The sequence below is a fragment of the Gossypium hirsutum genome, chromosome A07, assembly GCF_007990345.1.
Source record: "Gossypium hirsutum isolate 1008001.06 chromosome A07, Gossypium_hirsutum_v2.1, whole genome shotgun sequence".
NCBI lineage: Eukaryota > Viridiplantae > Streptophyta > Magnoliopsida > Malvales > Malvaceae > Gossypium > Gossypium hirsutum.
Window position 1 is genome coordinate 45,644,299 of NC_053430.1, and position 19,481 is coordinate 45,663,779.

The 19,481-nt window shown below is 33.5% G+C and overlaps 3 protein-coding genes and 1 non-coding gene across 6 annotated transcripts; 3 read left to right on the forward strand and 1 right to left on the reverse strand.

Annotated features, from left to right (window-relative positions):
* Positions 1–2,732: 2,732 nt before the first annotated feature.
* LOC107955241 (60S ribosomal protein L13a-4) lies at positions 2,733–4,675 on the forward strand. The gene is made up of 4 exons (XM_016890973.2): positions 2,733–3,268; positions 3,502–3,618; positions 3,721–3,808; positions 4,387–4,675. Exons 1-4 carry the CDS (start codon positions 2,997–2,999, stop codon positions 4,528–4,530), a joined length of 621 nt encoding a protein of 206 aa, XP_016746462.2. The 5' UTR covers positions 2,733–2,996; the 3' UTR covers positions 4,531–4,675.
* Positions 4,676–5,796: 1,121 nt separating this feature from the next.
* Positions 5,797–5,877, reverse strand: TRNAS-UGA (transfer RNA serine (anticodon UGA)). The gene has a single exon. It is a non-coding gene; the product is annotated as a tRNA-Ser (tRNA).
* Positions 5,878–7,688: 1,811 nt separating this feature from the next.
* Positions 7,689–12,930, forward strand: LOC107955242 (probable LRR receptor-like serine/threonine-protein kinase At5g48740). Of its 2 annotated transcripts, none has more exons than XM_016890974.2 (16): positions 7,689–8,248; positions 8,469–9,012; positions 9,097–9,548; positions 9,624–9,741; positions 9,822–9,890; positions 9,987–10,055; positions 10,135–10,203; positions 10,301–10,372; positions 10,461–10,529; positions 10,619–10,848; positions 10,927–11,132; positions 11,359–11,497; positions 11,595–11,663; positions 11,858–12,047; positions 12,116–12,248; positions 12,441–12,930. In XM_016890974.2, exons 1-16 carry the CDS (start codon positions 8,173–8,175, stop codon positions 12,657–12,659), a joined length of 2,724 nt encoding a protein of 907 aa, XP_016746463.2. In that variant the 5' UTR covers positions 7,689–8,172; the 3' UTR covers positions 12,660–12,930. The 2 variants fall into 2 exon arrangements, with proteins under 2 accessions (XP_016746463.2, XP_016746464.2); XM_016890975.2 differs by having other exon boundaries at positions 11,371–11,497.
* Positions 12,931–13,976: 1,046 nt separating this feature from the next.
* LOC107955243 (myosin-binding protein 3) lies at positions 13,977–18,491 on the forward strand. 2 transcript variants are annotated; one of them, XM_016890976.2, is made up of 3 exons: positions 13,977–14,960; positions 15,180–16,375; positions 17,699–18,491. In XM_016890976.2, exons 1-3 carry the CDS (start codon positions 14,375–14,377, stop codon positions 17,723–17,725), a joined length of 1,809 nt encoding a protein of 602 aa, XP_016746465.1. In that variant the 5' UTR covers positions 13,977–14,374; the 3' UTR covers positions 17,726–18,491. The 2 variants fall into 2 exon arrangements, with proteins under 2 accessions (XP_016746465.1, XP_016746466.1); XM_016890977.2 differs by having other exon boundaries at positions 17,704–18,491.
* The last annotated feature ends 990 nt before the right edge of the window (positions 18,492–19,481 follow it).

Sequence of the window (19,481 nt, forward strand, 5' to 3'; positions counted from 1 at the left end):
GTAGTAGCATCTGAAACTTGAGTCCGGTGATTGGACCGGGTGAGAGATGTTACATTTGAATTTTCATTCGCATTAGTTTCATGCTTGAGGATAAGCATGGTTCAAGTGTGGGGGAATTTAATAAGTGCATAATTTCCTAATTGTTTGTGATATTTATCTCATCGAATTATGCTATTTATGTTCTTAATTATATTAATTATATTATATTTATTATCAATTTAGGGAATAATTGAAGAAAAATGAGCTTAAAGTTTATTTTTTGGTAGTTTTTGTGGTTTGGATTTTCAACATAGTGTAGGTTTAGTATTTGGGCCATATCTTGAGCTACAAACCTCCATTTTTTGGGTCCATAATATAATGATTTGAATAGAATTGAAATATCTAGCTAAAGTTATTTCATGATTCTAGCAAAAAAAATGTCAAGAAGGCACCTAAAAATAGCCTAAAGTTTGACGCGAAGAAAAATTCTAGTTTATGTAATCAAGGGCACTTTTGTATTTTCTCCATTATATTATTTTTCCCTTATAAATAGATATTATTAGGTTGAAAGAGGGGGATAATGGTTCTTAGTTTTTATCTTGGTTTTGTGTTTTATTTTTTTATGAGTTTTTAAACCTTCTTTTCTAGTCTAAGGTTATTGAAGCTTGATTCTTTAAAATTTGTGAGATCTAATAATTACTCTTAATTTTTTATTTGTTATTTAATATTTGCATGTATTATAGATTAATTACAGTTGTTCAGGTTTGTTAAATATTGAGTCGGTATTTTATAACTTAGAATAATTGTTTTCTTAATTAGATAATTAGTCGATCGATTGATTTCTATTATTTGTGACGACTGCATGATTATTGGTATAGTGTTGGCATGCGATCTAACTTAAATAAACTCTGGTTGTGAATTTGTTAGTTAGAATTGAGGATTTCATTCTCAAGGCTATTGATAAATTAAATTCCTAAGCCCAAGAAACAATAACAAGCAATAAAAAAACTAATGACAATTTAAAGAATGAGTTGATAAAAAATTGTGAAATCTATTTTTATTAAAGCAGTTAAATTAAAAGTTTTTATATTCTCTTTCTCTTCTTTTGTTCTTTTTTCCCCTCTTGTTTCTTTCATGAATAACTTGAGCTGTCATTGTCATTCAACTGATGTACAGCCTTCGATTAGTCTTATCTAACTGTTTTGATCAAGATCAATAGTTGTCCCATCAAGTTTGTTGAGCCTACGGTCCTTTGTTTCACGATCGTCGAGTTAGTCCATTTCCTCGATTGTCACCATTTCTCCAATGTTGACATTTTTTAGAATTGAAAAGGTACAAGCCCAAGAAATTTGATGGAAAAGGTGTTAGGGCAATGTTTCAAAGTGACCCATACATTTCCCTTATTTCCTTGACTTGAAAACTCTGTGCTAGAGTTTAAGAAATTTTCCCTTTTTTGTGTGTGAAAATTCCAAACACATGTATCTTTTCTTAGGGCTTGAGCAATTGTATTTCTTTTTTTTAGGATCCCTAATGAGGTCTTTCTCACTATCAAATATAGATGATGTTTGTTTGTATATGTTTGTTAGGGTTTAGAAATTCATTTTAGTGTTTTATGATTTTTTTTGGGTTTAATGTTTTATGAAAATTTTGTTTTAGTTTTGATAATTTTATTAATAAATGATTAATAAATAATGTCATGAAAAATAATTTTTCATTTTGAAATTTGATCTCATTGATTGCAAATCTCAATGGAAAATTTAAATGTTTAAACATAAATTTTTTGATTTTTCTTCCTTAGTTAATTAAGGATGAACATGAACAACAAAGAATAGACAATGGAGAGAAATTAAAGGAAATTTAGGGGAAAAAGAAAGAAAACGAGGATTGGAGAAAAAAAAATGAAAGAGAAAGGAAAAAATTGGGTTTTCATTTTTTAATTATTTTAAAAAAAATATTATTAGTTATGTTAAATTAAGTATATTTTATATGATATTTAAAGGTTTATTATTATTTTATTTTTTTTACCTTTAAAATAAAAAAATATAATTAAGATTTATTATTATTTTATTTATTTTTAGGTCCCTTGACTTGACCCTTTTCTTACAAACACTTGCACATGGCATCTTACTATTAGTCCATGTGTCCTGACAAGTCATAAATTAACACCATTAGTTAAGGTAGAGGTGCTCGTGAGCTGGGCCTAAACATGATATTAACATATTTTATGATTGTCCAAGTCTGGCCCAACTCAAAATATAAGCTTAAAATTTTGTCAAAACTCGCCCATATTTTCTAAAAACTAATCTAAACCCATTTAGGCTAGCCATATTATTATTTTTAAATTTTTAAAAAATATTTATATTATATTATTTTAATATTTAATAATTTTATACATTTTTTATTTATTGAAAATTTTTATATAGTTATCTTAACATTATTTTAATGTTTACATTAGAATAGTATTATATATTTAGTATAGATTTATTTTTTTAATATGTTCTAAATTACATAATATATAAAAAACATAAGATAAAATATTATAAACTTAAAAATGGACCAGGCTTGGGCCTTAAATGTTTAAGATAAAGTCTAACCTATATTTTAAACGAGCTTAATTTTTTTTTGTTCAAGTCTATTTTTTGGGCCTAATATTTTTACCCAAATCCTCTCAAATTTTGGGCTGAACTTTGCACGTCTAAGTCAGAGGTTCTATATTGATAAACAATAGAAAATTATAGGTATCAAAATAGACATTTTAAAAGTAAAATTACCACATTAAAAGATTTGATAAAGTTTAGGTACCAAATCTGACATTAAGCGTACCGGCAATTATCCTTATTGTAGGCTGTAGCCAAGACCCAATACATCTGACCGCGCTGAATCACACAACAAACAAAGGATAACTCTTCTTACTAATAAACCCTAGCAAATTTGTCGTGATTGGTGTATAAATCATCTTTCTTATTCGCTTAGCGGCTCTTTCGGAGAGAGAAGGAAGCACGTTTAAGGTAAAGACGATGGTGTCGGGATCAGGGATATGCGCAAAGAAAGTGGTGGTGGATGCCCGCCACCACATGCTGGGACGGTTGGCTTCGATCGTGGCCAAGGAGCTGCTCAACGGCCAAAAGGTTGTCGTTGTCAGATGCGAGGAAATCTGCATGTCGGGCGGACTCGTTCGCCAGAAGATGAAGTACATGCGGTTCCTTCGCAAACGTATGAACACCAAGCCTTCTCATGGTCCCATCCATTTCCGTGCCCCCGCCAAGATCTTCTGGCGCACCGTTCGTGGGTCAGTCTTTAATTTTCTCAGTCTAATCTACATTATATACATATATTTTTTTTTTATTTTGGGTCTGATTTTGTAAAATGAGGAGCTCAAGTGAAATGGGTTTGTCGAAATTTATGTTTTGTTTATATCTTCGAAGCAATGAGGCTAAACCCAATAGTAAATTGCTTGCATTTTGAGCATTAGTTAGAAGAATGTTTGAGTTTGATGAGATTTAAGGTTAATGAATTTTGTAGAATGCTACCCCATAAGACTAAGCGTGGAGCGGCTGCCCTCGCTCGTTTGAAGGCTTATGAGGGTATTCCTGCCCCATTTGACAAGATTAAGAGGATGGTCATCCCTGATGCACTTAAGTAAGTTTATGTTTTACACTCTCTTTGATTTTTATTGCTATTGCTATTGCTATTGCAATTCCCGTGATTCTGTTCTAATCTTTTCTTATAACTTTTGATTAGGGTCTTGAGGCTTCAGAAAGGGCACAAGCATTGCTTGTTGGGCCGCTTGTCATCAGAGGTTGGATGGAACCACTACGACACCATCAGGGTGAGTTTATCTTATCATTCACTGCTTTGCCCTTGACTGTCCTTTAATCAATCTATGCCCTTATTTTTTGTGATAAGCACCTTTTGGAACTATTTGGGGGGGGGGGGTTTAACTGTGGCTTAAGTTGTTTATTTAACTTTATATTTGCTTGTTTAGTTGTTGAGGAAAAACATCCATCAACTTGGGCATGAATGTTCTTTTTTCTTAGTGCTTTTAGGAACTACGATAATGTGAAACAACTGCAGAGGAATTAGTACCTTCTTAGGATAGGATGTTATCGACTAAGAGCTGTATGAATTTTCTTAGGCACCAAGGAAAAAGATCATGCGCATATTGTTATACATTTTGTCATTTTAGTGGGTCTAATTGGGCTTTGGTTTTATCATCCTTCTGATATGTAAGTCTTGCGAGTACTGGTATCAATGCACAAACAACACTAGGCTATCTGGTGCATAATGAATTGTCAATATATATCTAATGGGAAATGCCCCCAGTATTATACTAAGGGTTATTTCTTGAAATTATAAAATTGTGTTTAGATTATGTTTCTACTGTCTAATAATAAGATTTGACTTCAGGAGCTGGAGAAGAAGAGGAAGGAGAGGGCTCAGGTTGCATATGAGAGGAAGAAGCAGCTGAACAAGCTTAGGGTAAAGGCTGAGAAGACGGCTGAGGAGAAACTTGGTTCACAACTAGACGTGCTTGACCCCGTTAAGTACTGAATTTGTAGTGGATAGCTAGTTTTTTCTTACAATTTTGTTCAAGTTCTCTCTGTATGGGATTTGGTTTCACTGTTTTATTCTGTACGGGATTGTTGAATTTTGACAGTAATCCTCTCAATATATTTCACATATATTCTATCTCCAATGAGTGCATTAAATTCCTATTATTTAGATTGCTAGAGAACATATTCTCCAATGGCTACAAAACATGAAAGAGGAGATTAGACAGTGGCCCGAAGTTGAAAGTTTGTGATTGTTTTATTAGAAAGACAATCTTCTGGGTTCGATTTCCACAAATCCTTGTACTTGGACTAGGTTTGGTTGGACGGTAGCTGATCAACATTGTTGATATGTTTGCTTTGCTTTACAAAAAGAAAAAAAAAAAAAGAGTGGGTCGAAAATACAAAGTAGGTATTATCGTTAGTCAATTTTTTTATTTTAGTCATCTGACTTTAATAAGTCTTCATTTTAGTCACTCCCGTTAATTCAATATTGTTGTACACTCATTTAATCACCCTAATTTTAATAAGTTTTCATTTTGCTCACTCATTTATATTTTAGAATTTTATTTATTTCTTCAAAAAAAAAAAAAAATCCTGAGATTTTATAGGAAATTTGAGCTATTTAGTTGTGGAGACTGAACCCATGTTTTCCTTGTAACTCAACTCGTTGTAAAAATCCAACTTTTCTTTATTATGTAACCCGGTTTTTCCCTTTTAACTAGAAAGACAATTTAAAAATTAATTCCAAAAAATATCGAAAATTAAAAAGATAAAATGTTTCCATTTTGCCCAGAAAATTCAATATAAAATATCATGTTTTCCCTTTTATGGGAGAAAACTAACATTAATTTTTAAAAAATAAAATAAATTAAAAAGATAAATTAGTTTTTGGATAATTATTCGGTACAATGGAGTAAAAAACTCCACAAACATATATAAGATGATACCAAGTGTCTTTTTTAATTATTTAATTATTATTTATTATGAGAAAATATTCGGCACACAACCAATCGAGTTTTTAGACTCCATTAACAATATATAAGATAATAATTCATAGTTTTTTCCAGTAAAAATCCAAAATTTTCCTATAAAAACTCAGAAAATCCCAAGTTTTCCTTTTTATTGGAAAATAATTCAAATTAATTATAAAAAAAGAAAAAACAAATTACATTTTAAAAAGATAAAATGAAAACTTATTAAAATTGGGCTACTAAAATGAATACAATAACATTGAGTGACCAACAATGTAAATGAAAAAGAAAACCGTCGACAGCAGGGTCGAACCTGCGCGGGCAGTGCCCAACAGATTTCAAGTCTGTCTCCATAACCACTCGGACATATCGACCTTGATTAGGTGTGGCTTCATTTAAAATTTACTTAATCATAAGTTCCAACCCTAAAGAGAGGAGTGTAGATAACTGCCAAAATAAAATTTGTGTTGTCACCAGTTGGGCAGAGCAGAAAGGGTAGGTTGATTTACATACACCTTTGGGAGTTGGCCGACAAGACGAAATAAAAATGGAAACGGGAGAAGATGAAACCTTTACTAATAATATAATATAGTATGACCAGATGGAAAATGTCAACAACATCTTCTAATGTTTGAATTAAATAAAATGTAAAAAAATCGATTAATACTATCCAATTAAGCTTTTCTCTTAATTAAGTTGACATTTAAAATAAATTGATAGCTAATTAGATACTGACAAGTGATAACTTTTGGTTTAATCTAATAATTTTCTTTAAAAAATTAAAAATAAAAAGTTATAAAAAAAAGAAAAAAGTTATAAAATATAAGAAAAATTACAAAAATATTAAAACTGATATAAACTTATTAAAATCATAAAAACTTATAAAAATTATAAAATTAATAAAACTTAATAGAAAAAAATTAAAAAAATTAAAATTGATATAAACTTATAAAAATTATAAAAAATTATAAAAACTTGAACTGAACTGGTTAGTTCGAAATCGGCAAGGATATTGGCCAAGGAAAGTCATTAGACTAGTTGACTTGGGAACTGAACAGTTGAATCAATTTTTTTTTATTTTTTAATAGTTTTATCAAACCAAAATATTATTATCTAATTATTAATTTATGTCAAAATAAAATATTCTAATCAAGATTTTTAGAATCGGACAGGTGGTCGAATCAGTCAGACCATCGATTTGTCTATTCGACTGATCAGTTCAGTTCAATTAAATAAAACATTAAAAATAAAAAAAAAATTAGTTCAATTGTCCTATTCTCAAATCAACTAATCTAATGGCTTTATCCTAACTGATACCCTTGTCGATTTCAGTCTAATCATTTCAACCAATTGATCTAATCCAGTTCAAATTTTTATGATTTTTTTATAAATTTTATAAGTTTATATAAATTTTAAATTTTTTTATGATTTTTATAGAATTTTAATAAGCTTTTATAATGTTTTAAATATGTTTTTATTAATTTTATGATTTTTTTATAATTTATTAAAATTTATTATATTTTTATATTTTTATATCAATTTTAATATTTTTTTAATATTTAATATTTTTATATTTTTAATAAATTTCTTTTATGATTTTTATCTTTTCTTTATGAGAAAAATATTAAATTAAATTGAAAGTTGTCACGTGTCACTATTATTTTTTTTTTATAATTTTATTTTATTTTATTTTACGTTTTTATGAATTTTGTAAGATGTAAGTCGAAAGAAAAAAGAAAGGAAGAAAGAGGGTAAAGTGATATCAATTAGTTTACAAGGAGATGAATGTGGTTTCTAACCAAAAAGGGAAAGTAAAAGGCATTTTCCTCTACATGGCTTAATCTAAAAGTAAATTAGAACTTCAAACATTTCATCATAGCTGCTTCAAATCTAATCTTTTTTTATCAATCACACAGTATACTCAAAATTAAAAAAAAAAAAAAAGAGTTTCTAAATGCATGGCATTGGTGCATTTTGTTTTAGGTTCCTCCAAACCAATATTTGAGTTTTTGGGTTATGAAAGTAAAAAAGCAGGTTGGTTTTCTTTAAGAAGAAGATACATTTGTGGGAGTGGGAAATTAATTTGCAAGCAAAGGTGATAATTGCACTCAGGCGGGTCCGCTAACCATCCTTTGCATTACATTTCCACCTATTTCAATTTAATTCCACATTCACTACACAACATGTATGTGGCATCTTCTGTAACTCTTTTGTTCCCCCCTCTCCTTTCAATGCAATGCCCAAAACGAAATTATACGAAAAGCCAAGAAGATATAACATGATTCATGGTTTCCACTTCCAGTTGAAATTTTAACGACTTTGGTCCACAAGGAAAAAAGAGAGAGAGGAAGCAGCTGCCATTTTTTTCCCTTGCTCTTTCAGCTGCTTTGCTTTCAACTACTGCTACTGTCAGTGGCGTTGGAGTGCCTATATATTATATACCATACCAAGAAATCATCACCAAACCAGAACCATAATAATGAATGCCAGTGTTGCCACCCCCTTTATCATTATCACCTGTCTCTTTAATCCCCTCCATTACTTGCATGCCTTAACTTTCTTTCTGAGACAAAATTCAATCATTACCCTTTAATCCCATTCCATTAACCTTCCATTAAGGGTTTAAGGGACTAAGAAATTTCCTTCATTTCAGGACGCTAGTGGATTCTATGGCCCTGAAGCTCTTCTGGGTCAGATTCACGTTGTTCTTCGGCTTTTGGGTTGTTGCTTTCTGTGATCAAGATGGTATGCATAATTTGTTTCGATTTTTGGATTCTTTCTCTCATTATAATGGCCTGTTTTTGCTACATTTGCTTTAGTTCTTAATTTGCAACATCATTTTCTTGTTGCTTGTAAAGCTCTGACCTTCATATCACCATGGAACAGCATGATCTAACAAAATGTTAGAAACAGAATGCTGAAGCTTTGAATTTGTTGGATTTACATTTGATTTTCTGTGAGACAGGTTTCTTGAGCTTATCTTGTGGTGGAGCAAAGAGTTATGTAGATTCATCTAAGATAAAATGGGTGTCAGATGATACATTCATAACCACAGGCAACACAACTACCGTTGAGTATGCTGAAGGTACCTCCTCCTCGTCCAGCATTGCACTTCGATTTTTCCCGGAACCTCGAGGCCGCAATTGCTATAGGTTACCGGTAGAGAATATGTCCTCCATTGTTCTTGTGAGGGCTCAATTTGTGTATAAGAACTACGATGGACTTGAGAAACCTCCAGCTTTCTCGGTGTCTCTTGGCAGAGCTATAGTTAACACAGTGAACCTAACCCACAAAGATCCATGGATCGACGAGTTCTTATGGCCAGTGAGTAAGGATACACTCTCATTTTGCTTGCAAGCTATTCCAGATGGTGGAGCTCCTGTTATTTCATCACTGGAAGTTCGACCACTTCCTCGAGGCGCTTACCAAAGTGGCATGGATGATATTCCCAATAAGTCACTTCGTAAAAGTTATCGAATTAATAGTGGTTACACTAACGGGTCCTTGAGGTAAAAGCATTTCATTATTCCTTATCCATATAAGGCTTCTGTTTTGTGTATCAGGATATCTGTGATTTAACTTGAATTAAACAGGTACCCTGTAGACCCATTTGACCGCATTTGGGATGCTGATCAAAGTTATACACCCTTCCATGCCTCGCCTGGATTCAACATTCCTCTAAGCTTCAATTTGTCAAGTCTAAAAGAGAGCCCTCCTTTGGATGTGTTGCAGACTGCTCGAGTTCTCGCACGACAGGATGTGTTACATTATAACTTACCTCTAGATAAGTTGGGGGACTACTACATTGTACTCTACTTTGCCAGCATCCTTCCTGTGTCTGCTTCTTTTGATATATTAATCAACGGGGACGTTGAGCTATCAGAATTCACTATAAGATCCTCAGAAGCCAGTACTCTATATTTTAAGCAGAAGGGAATCATAAATCTGGATATTGCACTTAGAAGCATCATATTCTACCCTCAAATTAATGCGCTTGAGGTTTATGAAATTGTTGATATCCCACCTGAGACTTCCTCAACTACAGGTAACATTTTCTTTTGTATATCTGATGGTTTTTTTCTGCTGTCTAGTGCTGATTCCATTCTTCCTGAACTTACAGTTTCAGCACTTCAAGTTATTGAGCAGGCTACCGGTTTTGATCTTGGGTGGCAAGATGATCCATGCTTCCCAACCCCATGGGATCATATTGAATGTGAAGGAAGTACAGTAACATCATTGTATGTATCTATTAAACTGTTACTTTGTAATTTTCTTAGTCTTACCATAGAGAACTACTCATACCGGGTTATCATCTTAGGGACCTTTCGGACATCAACTTGAGGTCAATTAGTCCAACGTTTGGTGACTTGTTGGATCTTAAAATACTGTAATGCCTTTTGCTGTGCAACATGTTTCTTTTACTATTAATATCGCTGGTATCCTCAAAATAAACACTTGCTAAATGTTGTGATTTGGTTTTCAGGAATTTGCATAACACATCACTTTCAGGAGCAACACAAAATCTGGGCAGCCTGCAGCACCTTGAGAAACTGTAATGTCCGTCAAAAAGTACTCACCCGTTACCGTATCTTCTAGCAGGACTAATAATATAATCTTGACTAAATTCTCAGGAATCTGAGTTTCAATCAGCTTACATCCTTTGGTTCTGATATAAGCAGCTTGGTTAACCTTCGAGTTCTGTAAGCTGTTTTCCTATGTTGTTATTTCTTTATATGATAAACGATAATTGAACTAATGCTGCATTATTGTTATTGTTATTATTTTTCTACATGTAAGGGACTTGCATAATAACAGATTACAAGGAATTGTTCCAGACAGCTTGGGAGAGTTAAAAAATCTACATCTACTGTAAGTGACTTTGATAAATATGCAGTTTGTTTGTCGTAGCGCAGCCTTGTGTTTCACCTGATGAAAAACTGTGTTCTCTGTTCTCCAGGAATCTGGAGAACAACAAACTTCAAGGTACCCTTCCCCTATCTTTGAATCGAGAAAGTTTGGAAGTTAGGTATGGCACTCATATAATATTCTCCTTTTATTCTCTAGGCTCTAGCTATTTATTCATGTATCGTTCGTGATAGATAAACTTCCATACAGAACATCAGGAAACTTGTGTCTTTCCTTCTCGACAATGGCATGCAATGATGTCTCGTCAAATCCTTCAATTGAGACACCACAAGTTACTGTTACCAATAGGAAGCACAGGGGGCATAGGCATTTAGCAATTATACTTGGTGCAGCTGGGGGAACCTTATTTGCTCTACTCCTTACTTTTTTAGTATTATTGTACATAAATAAGAGGAAAACTGAAGCCACATATACCACAAGTATGTACTAGTTATTCACATTGTTGTTACCGTGAAATCAGCAACATGGTTCTTATACACGCATTTTTCTTATATCAGGTGCAGCAATTGATATGCGAAATTGGAATGCAGCAAGAATCTTCTCCTACAAAGAAATAAAAGCAGCTACAAATAACTTTAAGGAAGTTATAGGCCACGGTAGCTTTGGATCCGTCTACCTCGGAAAGCTATCGGATGGCAAACCGGTTGCTGTAAAAGTGCGGTTTGATAAAACTCAATTGGGAGCTGATTCTTTTATTAACGAGGTTTATCATCTAAAATTCTCTATGATTTTCTTCTTTAACCATAAAGCAGTAGGAGCTCGTTAATTTTCTTAGTATTCTATTTGTGATCTTAATGGAGGACTCTATGCAGTCTATTATATCTAATGTTTTGGAGCTTGATTCTTTAGTTTATGTATGATGTTTGGCTTCTTGCTACATCTAATTTTCAGTCACATCGGCCCTGCAAAAGTTGCCTCATTGTTCGTAGGGTTGCATGCAGGTTCATCTCTTATCACAAATTCACCATCAAAATCTTGTGAGCTTGGAAGGATTTTGTCATGAATTGAAGCATCAGATACTTGTCTATGAGTATCTACCAGGTGGATCTCTGGCAGATCACCTGTATGGTATGTTTTCCTGAATAAAAGATTTAACATTTTCATTTTGTAATTTTAGCTACATGTCCTTTAAACCGTTATAGCTTGTTCTTGATGTTTGTTTCAGGTCCGAATAGTCAAAAAGTTTCTTTAAGCTGGATTCGGAGACTGAAAATAGCTGTTGATGCTGCAAAAGGTATGTCTAATTGTCTAGCATTAAAGGAATCCCTTGAGGGAATGTGTAGAGTTTATGCCATATTTGTTTGCGGAAATGGTATAGCTTCACTTTCACATTTGTAAGTGGAAACAGCAGGAGGTCCAATGTTTTTGGCATAATAAATGCTATTACCATTTTATTGCTTCTGATCATTGGCCTTGATTGTTTGGAAGGGCTGGACTATTTGCATAATGGGAGCGATCCAAGAATCATACACCGTGATGTCAAGTGCAGTAACCTCCTTTTGGATTGTGAGATGAATGCGAAGGTCTGCGATTTCGGCCTCTCTAAGCAAGTAACTCTGGCAGATGCAACTCATGTGACCACTGTTGTCAAGGGCACTGCTGGCTATCTAGATCCTGAGTATGTCTTCCTTAAATTGTGCCTTTACGGCACCGCACACCATCATTGATGTCGTTTATTAACTGCAGGTATTATTCCACCCAACAACTGACTGAGAAAAGTGATGTCTATAGTTTTGGGGTTGTTCTTTTAGAGCTCATATGCGGAAGAGAACCGCTGACTCATTCCGGAACTCCAGATTCCTTCAATTTAGTGCTATGGGTAACCAAAATTTCCTTTTCCTTTTAATTTCTTATTCTTGTGTATGAAAAGGAGCATGAAGGTGTGATGTTGTTGCATTTGTCAACTAACTGGAGAGTCATGGATTTAAGAAGGCTAATTAGTTTAAGCATGTTAATACAATATCCTGAAACATAGCTCTAAGCAACTGGATCATATTTGACTTAAACGCAGGCAAAGCCGTACTTGCAGGCAGGTGCATTGGAGATAGTGGATGACAACTTAAAGGGAACCTTCGATGTTGAAAGCATGAGAAAAACAGCCTTAGTCACCGTACGGTGTGTGGAAAGAGATGCTTCACGGAGACCCACTATTGCACAAGTGTTGGGTGAGCTGAAAGAAGCCTACAGTCTTCAGCTTGCATATCTTGCATCTTTGGGACACTCAGGTTAACCAACATCAACCCTATTCCAACTTTGAAAACTTTTCCTGCCCACTATTTAAAACGAGATGAGGTATATATAGTTGTTTCAAAAACAGACATCGTATAAGACTGCTTATATGTATCTATTCTGTCAATGGCAAGCAATAATAGTGTAGTGTAGTGTATTTGGGTAAACTTGCCAAACCATCCAACATGTTCGGACACAATGTTTCATACATGTTTCTGTCCCTGCAACATGTGCAAATCAATTGAAAGCAGTGAGTGGGGCTTGGTATTCAACTAAATACTGGATTTTGAAGCAACCATCCAATAATAAAAAATGACTGCTATATTATTTCTCCTACGGAAAAATGCTGTTGTTCTTGCAAAAAGAAAGAAAAAAAATTATTTATTTGCTTTCAGATGACATTATTAGAGTAATAGACTTATTATTCATTCAAGAAAAGAAATTTTGACTATTCAATAGTTAATTAGAGCATAGCCGACAAAGAAGATGTTGAATGATGATTGTTGGTTTCAGAGGCCAGCTTTTGAAAATTTTAATTATGTTTTTAAAATTTTAAAAAATAATTATTCCCTTATGAAAATTCTGATTAAATCTTTAAAATTTTTTAAAATTCTAATTAAAATGCTCCAAACATTTTTTTGTTATAAAAAGTTTTAATTAGATCTATCAATTCTTTTTTTTTTAAATATTTTAATTAAATACTCAAAACTTAATGCTAAGATTCGTCAGTATTGATTTCTACTATATTATATTGTTGGAATTAGTTTATTTTATTGTTGAATATAAACATATGATAATATTTAATTCTTAGTCTTTTATATATTTAAAAAGTTATATACTAACATTTATATTTGAATATGTATATTAAAAAAAAAGTTAAATTTTACTGTTAACTTTAATGCTTTAAGTAATTGTGACTGTTACCCCTCCGTACCTCCTCCTTCTTCAGGGAGGCTTATCATAAGAATGTTACCCTTCATACCTCCTTGAATTTAATTTTTATACTTTTTATTTGTCATTTCTAACTTAATTTTTATAAATTTTGAAATTTTAATCTTAATTTTATACTTTTTATATGTCATTTTTAACTTGATTTTTATAAAAATTTAAAATGTATTATTGATTTTTACTATTTACAAAATATACGGTAAACATATATGATTACATATATAACATTATATCAATTTTTTTTAAAAATGATGAAATTAATGTTTCAAAAAATATCAAAAATAAATGTATAATACAAAATTAATAGCATAATTACAATTATAATTGAAGTTAAAAACTGATATTCCAAAAAACAAGAATTAAAGTTGAGCATAATAGCAGAATTGATTTGATATTGAATACACGTAACTTGTACCGAAAACTGAAAAATGTTAATACATTAACACAAGTCTTGAGATTCAACAAAAAGAAAATGTTGATATTGTCTCAACGGACTCTCCAAAAAACACAGCTGTAATCTTTGTCCGAAACATCAGACAAGAAGTGAAAGGCGGCGATGGTTTCCAATTTCAACTTTTTCTTCAAGACAGTCAACCACTTTCCCATTCCAGGAAAACCCAGGGCCGAGAAAATTCCAGCTGGAAATTTTCATTGAGTTTGAACTTCACTATTATCTTTCATGATGTTTGATCAATTCCGTGTTGTTATTGTATTTCTTTTACTACTTGAGTTCCATTTCTCTGCCTTTCTTGAGCTCTTCATGTTGTAATGGTTTCCCCTACACTTACTTCGTGGACCTTAATTGGTCTTATAAGAGCCTTTCTCGGCCTTGCTTTAGCTTTTGTCCTTCTCTGTGGATCAACCTTGGGGTTTTTCGCTTGGAAACTTTATCATGTTTTTGGACTTTACTTGCCTTGTCCTTGTTCTGGGTTTCTTGGGTACCAAAATAGCAACCTCTGCTGGCATAACCTTCTCATTCAATTCCCAGTAACAAACATTCATTCTGCTCTTAAACTGCCTTTCAATAGGCTCCCTCTTAACTTACTTTGGTTCAACGATCAAGACTGGGATTTGGATGCCAAGTCCATTGAATTGCTGGGTGAAGCATGCCCTACTTCACCTTCAGGTTTAAGATTGCAAACTATAGTGAATAAAAAAAAGAGTGATTCTGATACCAAGGGAAAGAAAAGTATATATCTGAAGCATAAATCTAAAGTTCAACGAGGTAGGATAGCTGCTTTTGGCTATCGAAAGTCTGCTAATTTCTCAGTTGCAGATGCTTCTTCAGTTGATGGAGGTGAAACAATGATTGAAAATTGGGGTCTAGTTAGTGGAATAGAAGATTGTTTTCCTGGTAAGTAAAACTTATCTAATGTGATATCTTTGCATTATGGGAAGTTTAACTGCTGCTTCTGAAACTGGTTGAGGTTCTATGATTATTTTTTAACCATTTTAGTAAGTTAAGGAATCATTCATTGACATGAAGTTTTTATTGAATATTGAACTATTAAATGATGATCTTCTCTTATTAGCATTACATTTGTATTGACCTATGTGAAACCTGCCATTTTAGATGATAAAAACACTCAATCTGGCAATGATTTGAGTGAGGCAACCTGGCATGGTTTTGAACTGAGCAGTGGAGAGGGAAAAGGTAACACTAATGAAAAATTTGAGGTTACTGGAGATGGGGAAAATCGGATCAAAAGATTGGAACAAGCTATAAAAGAAGAAAAAGCTGCATGTGCTGCTTTATATTTGGAGTTGAAGAAAGAAAGGGCTGCTTCTGCTTCTGCTGCTGATGAAGCTATGGCAATGATTTTGCGTCTTCAAGAGGATAAGGCATCGATAGAAATGGAAGCAACGCAATATCAAAGGATAATAGAAGAAAAATTTGCTTATGATGAAGAAGAGATGAACCTTCTAAAAGAGGCCCTTGTCGGGAGGGAGAAGGAGAATCACCTTTTGGAGAAAGAAGTTGAAGCTTACAGGCAGATGGATACACGTAGAGATGAGCCAGAGGAGTATGATTTTTTTCAACATGATGCAAATAAAGGGGGACAAATTCCTTCAGTTTCACTTGGATTAGGTGAAGATCCGTTGCTGATGGGAAACAGTGGATCCACCAGGAAGAATGAAGTGGGAAAAGGTTCTAGTTGGCCTTCGGAATTTCAGACTTCATCATCTGAGAAATTAAGTCATACTGTGGTTGTTAATTTAACTGGGAAAGGAAAGGGACAAGATGATGATGATGATGATGCCATAGTATGCCAAGCAATAACAAGAAAAACTGCCCCAAGTTCTGGTGGCACTTCTTTAAGTGTAGATGAGCTTGAGAGAAATTCAGACTTTGGTGAGCCACTAGGCAGAAATCTACACAATTCCACATTTGATATGGAACCAACTGTTTATGATGTCCATGTTATTGATGATAACAAAGAAAGTCCTAAGGAGGAGAATAGTAAAAAAAGTAAACTGCCAATTGGTTCTGCATCAGACCACAAAACCTTTCTATATGACTTAGAGAGGAGTTCTTCTGCAGTCAGTAACGAGAGGCTGGAGATTGATGCTGAAATTGAACACCTTACAGAGAGGCTACAAATAGTTGGAGGAGAAAAAGAGAAGCTGACTTCCTCTGCCGATCAGAGGGAAAGGATAGATATCCTATTGAAACTCATCAAGGAACAGGTGAAGCAGCTTCGAGAATTTCAGCGGCTAAAGGAGCCTGTTCAACAGACTTCTTTACCTCCTTTATCTCCATCCTCTAAGGTAGTGTTACATTTCAATTTGACAGTTTTTCATTTTATAAACCAAGGGTAACTTTTGTTTGCATGCTTGTTAGCTATCTGCTCTTATGCTTGCATCAAATTTCCATTTTTGAGCTCCTGACAGGGAAAAATCAAGAATCCAGTTTTTCTTCTATACAATCAACAAAAACATGATAATTTGTGTCGATACAGAATCTTTGTAAAATCATTGTTCCATATCTGCATGAAAAGTGGACAACTCAAGTGAGTGAATGTCAACCGAGTAAACGTAGTGTATGTGTAAGACAAAACTGACCATAGTTTTCAGATGTAACCCTACTTATTAAGCATAAAAATATTGAGAAATGACTGTTGCAATTTTCCGTAACATCAGTTGCATGATACTGCCATATTTATTATTATTTCCTTAGTAGCATATCTGTGAACGCATTTCAAGAGTGTTTTTTTGCTTTCATGGGGTTGGAGTGAAAAAAATACTCTTTGAAAATCAATATTGTGTGATCCCAAAGAGTCATTTCTTCCTTCAAGTATAATTCTGTTGGTCAATTGCATGATGATGATGATCGGAAAATATATCTTGAAGAATGTTGTTTTTCATTTTTCCACTACTATTTTCTTACAGAACTTATTGACTACTTAGGTGTCTATACATCATTCCTTGCTTAGGACTTACTTCAGTTGCTTCTGTTTAGGTAGTATGGATGTTGTTTGAGGTCTAATACCAATATCATTAAGTGTAGGGTCCTTCTCTATGGGGAGCTTCTTATGCGAATATTTTAACCTTCCATTATTCGGGTTGTTTTCGAGATAATATCTGGTTTTTATTGTCAAAACACCTCCAAAGTCACCTAAATTGTGTGCTGTCAGGATGATGTTAAGGTTGTTTTTTTCATTTAAAAATCATCCATAAGAAAGCTGTTGCTTTGGTGAATTAAAAGGGACCAACCATATGAAGTTAATACAATGGGAGTAATATAATAACAAGTTTGGTGATAATATTTATATCTTACAACTGGCAGAGGACTAGAAATTTGGATTCTAGGTGGATTCATGTAGCTTACCTATTTAATATGTTCAAATTGAGATTTTTCTTGTTATTTATATGTGAACTTCCAACTAAGGGGAAAGAGCTTTAAATGATTTTGTTGCCTTGAATGTCGGTGGACTTTTATATAGGTCGTTAGAACCGGGTTTAATTAGTATTCAATCTTCTGCAGAAAATGAGAACAACTGTAATCCTTGCATGAATCTTGTTGTCAGAATTGTGTCATGTTTTTTCAGCCATTTCTTTCATAGTTGCTAACAACCATTCGTGTACTATCAGCTCAGCTCCACTAAAAGACGCAGGTGAAATGCATTGGTCAAAATCGATGATAGTGCCTAAGCCAGGTACAGTTGTTATCACAGCTCGGAAAAATCATCCCAATTGCTCCAAGGTTCGCCTTCAGTCCTTTTTGAGTTAGTTCGTAAGTTGTCGGTAAAATCCGTAAAACATAGAAGTTAGCGTGTGGAAGGTAGTTGATTTAGTTGGGTGTTTGATGCCTTGCCTGCTGAAAAAAATGTATGTAAACCTTTAAATATTATGTTACTTTCAATTGAATTAGGGTAGCTTCAAAGTTGTCTCTGGTTGACCCCTCAAATGTTGGTCCGACCTATAAATAAATAATCAAAGGCCAACTTTGATCACTGGTTTGTCATCTTTCTTGGCTTCGAGTACAACGGGTTATGCCAAGGAGCTGCCTATGGATTTAATTATAGTTTGAAAAGGAAAATGTACAAACAGAAAAGGACAAGAAAAGTTGACATTATGTGGTCACCATCTTCTCGATGCAATCTTTATGATTAGAAGAATGTAGTTGGGAGCTAGGACTATATTCCATGGTTGACTTTGTTTATTTGCCTGAGCCCCGATGGATCACGTCGACTCAAGCTTTTACCTTGTAATTTCAGGATTAGAAGTGAAGTATTCCACTATAGGTGAAGATGTAGTTCATTGATTCTAATACTATAGCAGTCATAATGATTAAAATTTGTGACTTTGAATCCTAAACTGTAATGATAAATGTTAAAATTATAGTTTATTTATTTATTAGTCGAAAGTAAGGGAATTGGATGCATATGTGTGCCCAAGTTTAGGTAATTATTATGGTTGAATGGCTCTTCTTGATCCATATCTTTTCATCATTCATGTGCCTGAAAACCGAGACATGAATCAATGTCCTTTGCTTGCCACGCACCCAACCGCGCACCAGGATGTCTTAGCCTTAAAGTTCTTAGCTTTTTGCTTTCGGCCTTTACCAACCCACCCTTAGCAATGGGACCTTAACTGGAAATATTATGCTCACCAAAAAGTGAATGCAATGTTTTGTACCCAAGTAACGGTAGATTTATTTTATGACCTATTTTTTTTAAATTCGAGATCATTATTATTAATTTGATAAAAAAATTATTTAGAATTATTTGTAAACTTTTATAAAAGTTAATATAAGAATACATGTTTGAAAAAAAAAAACAAGTTTTGAGATTTCATCCGAATTTAGGCGCTACTTTTGGTGCTTTTGTATTATATGATTCTAATAGAATATCGTTCTTTGATGGGAAAGTTGATATGTTTTGAAAATTAATGATTGAAATCTTGAGAAAATTAAGTCTACTTTGGTGGGATGGGATGATATCATAATTTACCGAATTTCATTTTATTAATTAAGAGATAATATTCAAGTATTTTAATATTTTTATTAACCATTCACATACATATAGTTCCTAAATTGAGCCCTCGAGGCCCTAGAAGTAATTTAGAAACAATTCGAGACCAAATTAGAAACATTTGGTAAGTCTAGGAAAAAATTGCAAAAATTTGGATTCAGGGGTCACACGGCCGCGTGCCAGGCCGTGTAACTCACTGACTTGCATACAAAGGAACTTATAGGAGACACACAGTCGTGTCACCAGACCGTGTGCCACACACAGCTGAGTCACACGCCTGTGTCTCAGGCCGCGTGGATCTAAAATTTGCCTGAAATCAAGCCATTCCTAACACCAATTCATGCATAATCCTTTAAGCCTTTTGTACACATAATCAAGGCACCAAAACCCTATCAAAACAT

Excerpts from the sequence above, each read along its gene's own strand:
- LOC107955242 (XM_016890974.2), top strand. The coding sequence starts at position 8,173 with ATGGCCCTGAAGCTCTTCTGGGTCAGATTCACGTTGTTCTTCGGCTTT. Across the intron at positions 8,249-8,468 it reads TGCTTTCTGTGATCAAGATG|GTTTCTTGAGCTTATCTTGT; the intron begins GTATGCATAATT and ends TCTGTGAGACAG. Across the intron at positions 10,530-10,618 it reads CGAGAAAGTTTGGAAGTTAG|AACATCAGGAAACTTGTGTC; the intron begins GTATGGCACTCA and ends ACTTCCATACAG.
- LOC107955243 (XM_016890976.2), top strand. The coding sequence starts at position 14,375 with ATGGTTTCCCCTACACTTACTTCGTGGACCTTAATTGGTCTTATAAGA. Across the intron at positions 14,961-15,179 it reads AATAGAAGATTGTTTTCCTG|ATGATAAAAACACTCAATCT; the intron begins GTAAGTAAAACT and ends CTGCCATTTTAG. Across the intron at positions 16,376-17,698 it reads CTTTATCTCCATCCTCTAAG|CTCAGCTCCACTAAAAGACG; the intron begins GTAGTGTTACAT and ends GTGTACTATCAG.
- LOC107955241 (XM_016890973.2), top strand. The coding sequence starts at position 2,997 with ATGGTGTCGGGATCAGGGATATGCGCAAAGAAAGTGGTGGTGGATGCC. Across the intron at positions 3,269-3,501 it reads TTCTGGCGCACCGTTCGTGG|AATGCTACCCCATAAGACTA; the intron begins GTCAGTCTTTAA and ends TGAATTTTGTAG. Across the intron at positions 3,809-4,386 it reads ACCACTACGACACCATCAGG|GAGCTGGAGAAGAAGAGGAA; the intron begins GTGAGTTTATCT and ends ATTTGACTTCAG.